At 59.4% G+C, this 10,154-nt stretch overlaps 1 protein-coding gene across 3 annotated transcripts; it reads left to right on the forward strand.

Annotated features, from left to right (window-relative positions):
- The first annotated feature begins 2,304 nt into the window (after window positions 1-2,304).
- Window positions 2,305-8,701, forward strand: ZNF696 (zinc finger protein 696). Of its 3 annotated transcripts, none has more exons than XM_074387246.1 (3): window positions 2,305-2,631; window positions 4,266-4,351; window positions 6,518-8,701. In XM_074387246.1, the coding sequence occupies exons 2-3, from the start codon at window positions 4,336-4,338 to the stop codon at window positions 7,558-7,560; spliced, it is 1,059 nt and encodes a 352-aa protein (XP_074243347.1). In that variant the 5' UTR covers window positions 2,305-2,631; window positions 4,266-4,335; the 3' UTR covers window positions 7,561-8,701. The 3 variants fall into 3 exon arrangements, with proteins under 3 accessions (XP_074243347.1, XP_074243346.1, XP_074243348.1); XM_074387245.1 differs by having other exon boundaries at window positions 2,305-2,478; XM_074387247.1 differs by having other exon boundaries at window positions 2,305-2,478; window positions 4,270-4,351.
- The last annotated feature ends 1,453 nt before the right edge of the window (window positions 8,702-10,154 follow it).

Below are 10,154 nucleotides of genomic sequence, written 5' to 3' on the forward strand. Positions count from 1 at the left end.
GGGCGGGGAGTGAGGGGAAGGGCAAAAGCAGCACAGGGAACAGCACGACAGCGGCCCGGGGCAGGCCGCATTTGGAAAGGGGTGAGGAGAGAGGGCAGTGGCCTCTGGCGCGGCGCCAAAGGGCCTGGAGGGTCTGCCCCGCGGAAGGCGCCAGGACTGTATCCCGGGGGCAGCGGGCAGCGCCGGAGAGCGAAGCGCCTTGCGGTACCGGAGCCTGCAGGGCAAGAGAGGGTCTTCAGAAGACCCGCGACGTCCCACTGGGATGCGGAGGGAGACGGCGGTTCCTACTTCTACGTCGCCTCTTTTGGATGTGTGTGTTTGTTGTTCTTTGCCACAGCCTCTCCGTCGCCCAGGCTGGAGTGCAGCGAGCGGCGTGATCTCGGTTCCCTGCAGCCTCGGCCTCCCGGGCTCGAGATCCCCCTCCCCTCGCCTCAGCCTCCCGAGTAGGTGGACCCCCAGGCGCCTGCCGCCATGCCCCGCCAATTTTTAAAAAATGTTTTTTCCTCGACATGGGGATCTCACTGTGTTGCTCAGGCTGGTTCGAAACTCCTGGTCTCAAACGATCCTCCTGCCCAGGCCTCCTGAAGTGCTGGGATTACATTCATGAGCCACTGCGCCCGCCCGGCCTAAGTGTTTTGATTTTTATGTTTTACAATTGCTTCCGATTTGTTACAAATAAACGTTTAGCGTGTGGCGTGGTGTTCACGTGTTTACTGGTGCAGTGCGCAGTGAACCCGGTTCCAGGCAGCAGACGTGGAGGCCCAGAGGCAGAGGCCCGGTGGCGCCGGCGCGCAGCGGGAGACTGTCGGAGGCGCGTGCCGGGACCTGGGCTCCCAGCCCTGTGGTCCTCCCGAGTCCAGGGTCCAGGCCAGGGGCGCGTCTGGGCCTCTGCTGCTGTCTCCTTAGGGTTCTTTCATGGGGATCGGTTCTTCAGCCTTTCTCTCGCCCCAGAGAGGCTCCGTGTACTCTCGGCAGGAGGGAACGCGTACCTTCCGCAGCTGTACTTCGCACGCATGATGAAAAGCGTCACTTCTGCAGCATTCCAGATGCGTGGCCTTCGGTTTGTTTTGTTTTGTTTTGTTTTGTTTTGTTTTGTTTTTAGCTTCCACCCTTGTCCAGGGGCCCAGCAGCCCCTCATGCATCCCTGGCCGGCTCCCCAGCAGCCGTGTCCTCCTCCTCCTCCTCCTCCTCCCCGTCGGTGAACTCCTCCTGGTTGAGGCCATACGCCAGGGTAGTGTGCGCCAGGTCCACCTCGATGGGGAAGACGTCGGCATCGCGAAGCACTGCGTAGCAGTCGTTGTAGTACTTGGACATGGTGGACACGAGGCGCTGCAGCTGGAACACGATGTCCTGGACGTGCTTCTGGTCCAGCAGCTCCATCTTCTCGAGCACGTCCTTGCGCATCTGGGAGAAGCGGGCGCGAGCCTCCTGGCGGCAGCGCAGGATCAGACGGTACTCGTAGTTGCCAGTGCTCACCCGGTAAAGCGGCTCGCCTAGGGCGATGCAGCTGTATTCCTCGTCATCCATCTCCTTCACCTTCAGGCAGTACGACAGGTACTCAAACTTCACGTCCACCCAGGGACGACACCGAGCCCTCTCGCGGCAGCGCGAGAGGCTTGGACAGGAGGTGCGTCTTGCGGAACGGACGAGGGCTCGGGCCCGGCGAGACAGAGCCCGGGGCAAGCGAGGGGCGGGGAGCAGGGGCTTCTCGGCCGAGGACCCGCGAGGGGCGTCCTGCAGGAGGCGTTCCAGGCGCTCGGCCCGAGGGAAGCCCTCGCTCGGGACCCGCGTGCTGCCACAGCCCCGGGGCGAGCGCGGGGCGTCCCCACCGCGGGCCTCCGACGCCTCCTGACACGTGCTGCCGGCGCCCGGGCCGGGTCCGCAGTTAGCTCCGGCCAGACCCCGGTGCGCAGGCGGCCCGACCTCGGCCCCCACGAGGCGGGGCTTCCTGAGCGGCACCGGCGCCTGCGCGCGACCGCAGAGCTGCAGACGCAGGGGCGGGGCGGTCCCGCTCTCCCAGGCCGCCGAGCGCGCGGTCCTCCCGCGGCCCAGAGCGTCGCCGGAAGTGCCGAGGGGGCGGGCCAGGCGTGGGGACGGCGGCGCTTCCGGCGCGGGGCGGGGCGGGGACCCTGGCGGGCGCAGCCCGGCCGCCCTCCGCACGGAGGCCTCGGCTTCTGTGATTCGTGCGTCGGTTCGGGAAGGCGGAGGGCGCGGCGGAGAGAACGGGACTGGCCCCGCCGCCCTGGCCCGCGCGTCGCGCCCTCCGCTTGCAGCACAGGCCCCCGCGGCTCTCGGGCGCGGCGTGGGGGAGGCGGCCCTGCAGGAGCGTCCCCGGGGCGCCCCGCGAGCCCGGCTTCCTGCGAGCCGAGTACCCCCCGCGCGTCTTCAGCCCTTTGTGAGTTGTCAGATCTCCCCCCAGCCCAGCGGATCCGGCCTCTCCCAGCTGTGAGCAGGAGGCCTGGTCCCTGATTCCTGCCGGTGAGGTGTTCCTACTTTCAAAAACCTGCTTTCAGACTTACAAATTGCACTTTAAATTGCCTTTTTGTAAAAGAGGAGGCGTCTCCCTGTGTCACCCAGGCTGGCCGCCTACACCCGGGCTCAGGCGATCCTCCCGCTCAGCCTCCCTGGCAGGTGGGATTACAAGTGGCTTAAATTAAATTTACTAATTACTTTTTTATTTAGTTGTTTTTTTTTTTTTTTTTTTTTTTTTTTTTAACACAGGGTCTCCAACGCCCACCTGTAGTGCAGTGGCGCAATCTCAGTTCACCCCAGCCTAGACCTGGGCTCAGGCAATCCTCCCACTTCAGCCTTCCTAGTAGCTGGGACTACAGATGCCTACCATCACGCCCAGCTAATTTTTTTACTTTTTTGTGGGGACGGGGTCTCACTGTGTTGTCCAGGCTGGTCTGGAACTCCTGCAGTCAGCCCGCCCTGCATCCTCAGCCTCCAAAGTGCTGGGATTACAGGTGTGAGCCACAGCACCCAGCCAAATCACATCTCTTTTTTTGTTTTTGGGAATCTCGCTCTGCTGCCCAGGCTGGAGTGCAGTGGCGCGATCTCAGCTCAGTGCAACTTCCACCTCCCCCTCCAGGGTTGAAGCGATTCTTCTGCTTCAGCCTCCCGAGTAGCCGGGATTACAGGCGCACCACCATGCCCAGCTAATTTTTGTATTTATAGTAGAGACGGGGTTTCACCATGTTGTTCAGCCTGGTCTCCAGCTGCAGACCTGGTGATCCGCCCGCCTCGGCCTCCCAAAGTGCTGGGATTACAAATGTGAGCCACCGCGGCCGGCCAAATCACAATTTTGTTGTTGTTGTTGTTGAGACAGAGTCTCGCTCTTGTCGCCGGGGCTGGAGTGCAGTGATGCGATTTCGGCTCGCTGCGACCTCCATTTCCCGGTTCAAGCGATTCTCCTGCCTCACTCAGCCTTCCAAGTAGCTGGGTCTACAGGCATCCACCACCATGCCCAGCTAATTTTTGTGTTTTTAGTAGAGACAAGGTTTCACCGTATTGGCCAGGCTGGTCTTGAACTCCTGACCTGATCTGCCCGCCTCGACCTCCCAAAGTGCTGGGATTACGGGCATGAGCCACTGTGCCCGGCCCAAATCACATTTCTTAATTGCACTGGAGGTGGGACTTAAAAAATATATTGCCTACTTGTTCTTTGTGAGTTACCTGTTAATGATTGTTGCCAATTTTCCCTCCTTTCTCAATAATATGTAGAGGTCTTAATCAGGTAGGGATGAATCTTTGCGTTGCATGTATTCCCCCTTTCTGGTTTTTGTTTTTTTACGTTAAATTTTTTTATGTAGTTAAATGTGTCAGACATCTGATGTCAGCCTTAGAAAAATCATTCCTCAGTCCAGAACTTTACCATTGATATAATTCTTATTTTTTTTGGTTTAACATTTTAATATTCAAATTCTCATAACTATCAAGAAATTTTAAAACCCATGGAAATTTCTCTAGACATTTGAAGACTGTGGGAGGGTACGGGCTTGCTCAGCATAGAAGCCACGACCACCCGTGCTCTGCCTCAGCCCTGGGTGGGGGGGCGGGGACTGGGGACTGGCAGAGCGTGGACCAGAGTTCCCGGGCCTCCCGCAGAACACCCGCTTCTGGGAGTGTCTGCTGAGCCAGGACCTTGTTTGCTAGTGACTGGGTGGCTCCAGCTGGGTGATGCAGCTACCACAGGGCCTGTTCTGACCTCACTGCCCCTCACCCCGTACCTAGCCCTGGCTGTGATTGATTTTTCTTTGACCTAGGCAGAAATTGTTCCGACTACTGGTGTTCTGCAAGGTGGAGCCCACAGGCGCCAAGGGGAGCAGGACCCCGATGGAGGCCCCTGCAGGTGAGGGGACACGTCCAGTTGGGCCCAGAGTCCCTGGGCAGAAATTGAACAGGAATACAGGAAAAACACCACGTCTCGGTCACTGATGCAGAGCATGTACTGTGTCCTTGGGCGCAAGGTCAGAGAGGGAGGTAAACGCAGGCCCAGCAGCTCACCTGGGCATCCGTTTGGTGACTGTCTTTGCCAGTGGGCTGGTGCTTTTGGTTAGAAAGTGGCAACCCCAGGCGCTGCCTCTGGGAAGGTGTCTCGGTGCTTCTCAGCCTTGGCCTGGTGGCCATTTGGGATGGGCAAGTCTTTGCTGAGGGCCGTCCTGTGCCTCGTAGGGCGTTCGGCAGCATCCTCGCCTCTGCCCACTTGGTGTCAGTAAAACATCTACACGTTGTCAAATGTGTGCTCGGGACAGAATCGCCCCGGTGAGAACACTGCTTTACGTTTTGGGCCTGTGCGGCCACCCCGAGTGTATCACAGTGATGGGGGCAGGGGTGGCGCAGGCCCTGCTGTGGGGGCTGGGATCTTCTGTTGGGAAGGATCCTGAGGGCCTGTAGGCGGGACCCAGTGGCGCTCTACTGTGTACGCGGCCCCTTGTGAGAGTGTTGGTTCTTTTTCCTCGTAAGCAATACCTTTGAGTCGGTTCTTGAACTCCCAAGTCTGCAAACCACAAGACCAGGGCTGGTCCCCTGGCAAGGGGCTTCTGTTTTGTGCACCACACTCCTGCCCCAGCTGCTCAGTGTCGTGGGCCTGCCGGGGCGGAGAGTGGGGATCGTCAACAGCAGCCTGCTCTCACCTGCCCAGGAACATCCCTGCTCCACCCCATGGGAGTTTCTGTCAAATCTGCACCCTCCATGTTCTCGAGAGGTGTAGCCGGGACTCAGCCGCTTGTCCTCCGCTGCCACAGCTGACTGCCTGCAGGCGGAGAAGCCCCGCTCAGTTGCTGTGCTGGCCTCGGAGGCCCCCAGCCTCCTCCTGCCGCTCCTGGCTGAGCCCTCCTGCCTCCGACGCAGGCCGAGGTCAGTCGCCAGCTCTCATGTTCCAGGGTTTTGCCCCTACTCTTAAGGCTTCTGTCTAAATGGCCACATGGTATGTGAGCCAGTGGAACCAAGTCCAACTGGTGGCTTCACTGCCTGACAACAAGGGCCACTGCCATGTACCCGGGACAGGAGCTGCTCAGCCCAGCCAGTGCCACCGCCCGGCCTGCATGGGTTGCTGCTTCCAGCTCTTGGTACGGATTTGTCTGCATGAGGATGCTCCGACTTGCACGTAACAGTTCGGTGTTTGCGGGGAGTTGTTCAGGAGGCCGTGTTGTCTCAGGGAGTCCAAAGGAACGAGCTGGGGCCATGGCTGGGTGCAGCGGTTCACGGCTGTAATCCCAGCACTTCAGGAGGCCGGGGTGGGAGGAGTGTTGAGCCCAGGAGGTCAAGACCAGCCTGGGCAAAACAGTGAGACGGCACCTCTAAAAAATTGTTAAAAAGAGTCTGGCATGGTGGTGCCCACCTGTAGTCCCACCTACTTGGGAGGCTGCAGTGAGCTGTGACGGCAGCACTGCACTCCAGCCTGGGTGATAGAGCAAGACCCTGTCTCACAAAAAAGGAAAGACAGACAGATGTAAGGCAGAGCTGGGCCATGGACTGTGTTGGGCACCACTGTCCCTGAGCCTCCTGCTGCATCTGCCTTCCCCCGCCCTGGCTCACTGCCAGCTGTCTCTACCCACCTTTGCTTTCCCAGCTGCCCTGCAGAGTAAAACAGTGCCCAGAGCCTGCGTTTCTGTCACCTCCCCTCCCGGGACTGGGAGGGCTGAGGCTAGAGGTTTAGAGCTTGCGTTTGCATATTTTTAAAATTTAAGAGACAGGATTTTACTACGTTGGCCAGGCTGGTCTTGAACTCCCAGTGTCAAGTGGTCCTCCTGCCTCAGCCTCCCGAAGTGCAGGGATTACAGGTGGGAGCCTCCGCCCGGCCCCACAGCCCTGTTTCTGGAGTGGCAGTGCGCGACTCTTACCCACTTGTAACTACAGGGGTTGAGAAACCAGGCGGGAACTGAATGGGCAAAATCAAGTGTCTGTGGCACACTGACGTCACCGTCATTGCTTTGTGTCACAGCTGCCAGAGCCAGCCTGGACTCAACGTTCTCTTGCATCTGAAGTCATTCCTCCTGTCTGGCCTCTTTTTCAGCTGTGAAGGCCGCTTTCCTGGCGCAGGCCCCGAGTGGCGGCCGGTCAGCTGAGGAGCAGGCAGCTCGGAGCACAGGTCCCGTACCGCAGCCCGGCGCCCCCAAGGCAGAGGGCCACGGAGGGGGCCCTCCCTGGGCGCCGGGGTCTCTTGGCCCTTGTGAAAATGAGGAAGCTGGAGAGAGGCCCAGAGGTTCCCCTCGAGGCCCGGTCATTTCTGAGAAGACTGGAGGGCAGAGCGGCCGCGAGTCAGGCCCCGCGGCAGGGGCACGGCGTGGCTGGAAGGGGCGGCCCTTCCCGTGCAGCGCCTGTGGCCTCAGCTTCAAGTGCCCCTCGGACGCAGCGAAGCACCGCAGCATCCACGCGGGGGAGAAGCCGTACGAGTGCAGCGACTGCGGCAAGGCCTTCATCCACAGCTCGCACGTGGTCCGCCATCAGCGCGCTCACAGCGGGGAGCGGCCCTACGCGTGCGGCGAGTGCGGCAAGGCCTTCAGCCAGAGCTTCAACCTGCTCCGCCACCAGCGCGTGCACACGGGCGAGAAGCCCTTCGCCTGCCAGGACTGCGGCAAGGCCTTCGGCCAGAGGTCGGACGCCGCCAAGCACCGCCGCACGCACACCGGGGAGCGGCTGTACGCATGCGGCGAGTGCGGGAAGCGCTTCCTGCACAGCTCCAACGTGGTGCGGCACCGGCGGACCCACCACGGCGAGAACCCGTACGAGTGCCGCGAGTGCGGCCAGGCCTTCAGCCAGAGCTCCAACCTGCTGCAGCACCAGCGCGTGCACACGGGCGAGCGGCCCTTCGCCTGCCAGGACTGCGGGCGCGCCTTCAGCCGCAGCTCCTTCCTGCGCGAGCACCGCCGCATCCACACCGGCGAGAAGCCCCACGAGTGCGGCCACTGCGGGCGCGCGTTCCGGGCGCTGTCGGGCTTCTTCCGGCACCAGCGGCTCCACACGGGCGAGAAGCCCTTCCACTGCACCGAGTGCGGCCGCGCCTTCCGCCTGAGCTTCCACCTCATCCAGCACCGGCGGGTGCACGGCGCCGAGTGAGCCGGGGTGCGCGGCGAGGAGGGGACAGAGCCGGCTGCCTCTCGGGCTGCGAAAGCCTTTCCCTTGGCTCGGGGAAGGGGAGGCGCTTCCCAGCAGCGGGGCAGGCCCCAGGGGTCTGAACCGGGCTGCGCCGGCTGCCGAGACACCTCCCCTCCCACGCTCAGCTGCAGCGACTGTCATTTCCTGCGGGGGCCACTGGCTGGTGATCAAATCGGTCATTCCCACAGCCAGGCCTCCAGCAAAACCCTGCGTGGGGCTCGAGCTTGGGGTTGGTGAAGGTGGGGGTTGGTTAGGAAGGGGGCACCAGAGAGGGCGTGGAAGCCTTGTGCTGTCCCCTCTACTTTGCCCGTGAGAGCTTCATCCATGTCTTTTAACGCCTTTTCACAGTCAGCTGGTCCATATGGTCCCGAGCTGTGTGTGCTTAGAAAAGTATGGAACCTAGCCTGGCACGGTGGCACCCAGCGCGATGGCTGCCACCTGTAATCCCAGCACTTTGGGAGACCGAGGTGGTGGATCACGAGGTCAAGAGATCGAAACCAGCATGGCCAACATGGTGAAATCTCTTCTCTACTAAAAATACAAAAATTAGCCAGGCATGGTGGTGTGCACCTGTAGTCCCAGCTATTCGGGAGGCTGAGGCAGGGGAATCGTTTGAACCCAGGAGACAGAGGTTACAGTGAGCCGAGATTGCACCACTGCACTCCAGCCTGGCTCAGAGCAAGATTCTGTCTCAAGGAAAAAAAATATATGGAACCTGAGAAGGAGGATGTGGGGACCCCGGGGTCCACCGTCTGCACTTGGCCCCTGAAGTGGGCTGGTCTTGTGGGACTGACCCCTCGCCCTGTGGGTCTGTGCTAACAGCCGGCAGTCCATTTCAGAATCCAGTTACACTGTTGGATATCCCGCTGGTGCCAGAGTTGGAGAGCTGCTTGGTGTGGGGGAAAGGCTCACACACGTGATGTCCGGAGCATGCTGTGGGTAGAAGAATCGTTTTCTCTGAGACAGTGCTATGGGTAGGTACAACTTACTTCCTGTAAAAGAGTTCTGATTTTTTTAAATGTCATTTCCTAGATAGAAAAGAAGTGTCCCTTTGGGGAACATTTTTGGGGGCATATAGTAAAGCTCTGCCTTCATGAATTAAGCAAGGTGGTGGTTTTAAGTTTCTTGGGATGACTGAGGGAAATGTGAGCCGCCCACTGGCCGATAGCCCTGGGGAGCAGCTACAGAGATTCCCCCACAAGGCACAGGGAGGGCAAAAGACTTAAACACGCCCTCTCTGGGTGCCCCCTTCCTAACTGTCCCGGTCTGGCTGTGGCTTGGAACTGCCTCCTGCAGTTCTCTGCTCCAGGTAAGGATTGACGGGGAAGAATTCCGGGCCTGCTGCCGGCTGCCATTTCCAAGACATTCGCACCGTTTCCACAGCTCTTGGCGCCGACTTCGTTAAAATGCATTAACTTAGGGTTGTGAAGCCTGCAGGGGCAGATTTGGTGGCCCTGCAGTTAATTAAGCTCCTGACTCCTGGGCCAGTGGTGACGGGGGAAGATGAGCCTGTGTCTCCCATGCTGAGCCAAGAGCCTCAAGTCAGCTGAAGGTGACCTTCCAGGCTTCCAGGTACCCGTGGAGGTCAAAGCACCTGCCCTCTGAAGGAGCTTGCCCTGCTTAGCCTCATCCCGGCTCATCAATCAGGCATTCAGCTTATAGGCAAAGATCCCCAGGCACACAAGGAGAGTCAGCTGACTGAGGGCCAACAGAAACAGCAGGCAGCTGACATCAGCCACGAGAACTCAGATCCTGAAACTCACCATACAGGTGAGAGGACAGTTACGTACCAGGTGTTTAGAGAAGTCACAGAGTCACAGTGATGAGAAAGCTGTAGGATACATGCTATCACGCACGAATAGGCAGGCCCTAAAGAACTTTGGGGCCGGGCGCGGTGGCTCAAGCCTGTAATCCCAGCACTTTGGGAGGCCGAGGCGGGTGGATCTCGAGGTCAAGAGATCGAGACCATCCTGGTCAACATGGTGAAACCCCGTCTCTACTAAAAATACAAAAAATAAGCTGGGCATGGTGGCCCGTGCCTGTAATCCCAACTACTCAGGAGGCTGAGGCAGAAGAATTGCTTGAACCCAGGAGGCGGAGGTTGCGGTGAGCTGAGATCACGCCATTGCACTCCAGCCTGGGTAACAAGAGCGAAACTCCGTCTCAAAAAAAAAAAAAAAAAAAAAAAAAAAAACCTTTTGGGACATTTGGAGGCCTAGGAGGGAGGATCACTTGATCCCAGGAGTTCAAGACCAGCCTAGGCAACATAGGGCTGGGTGTGGTGGCTCACGCCTGTAATGCCAGCACTGTCAGAGGCTGAGGCAGGCGGATCACCTGAGGTCAGGAGTTCGAGACCAGCCTGGCCAAAACAGTGCAATCCTGTCTCTACTAAAATAAAAAATTAACTGGGTGTGGTGGTGCACACCCGTAATCCTAGCTACTCAGGAGGCTGAGGCAGGAGAATCCCTTGAACTGGGAAGGCACAGGTTGCAGGTTGCCTAGATCGTGCCATTGCACTGCAGCCTGGGCAAAAAGAGCAAAACTCCATCTCAAAA

Source organism: Saimiri boliviensis, chromosome 15 (assembly GCF_048565385.1).
Source record: "Saimiri boliviensis isolate mSaiBol1 chromosome 15, mSaiBol1.pri, whole genome shotgun sequence".
NCBI lineage: Eukaryota > Metazoa > Chordata > Mammalia > Primates > Cebidae > Saimiri > Saimiri boliviensis.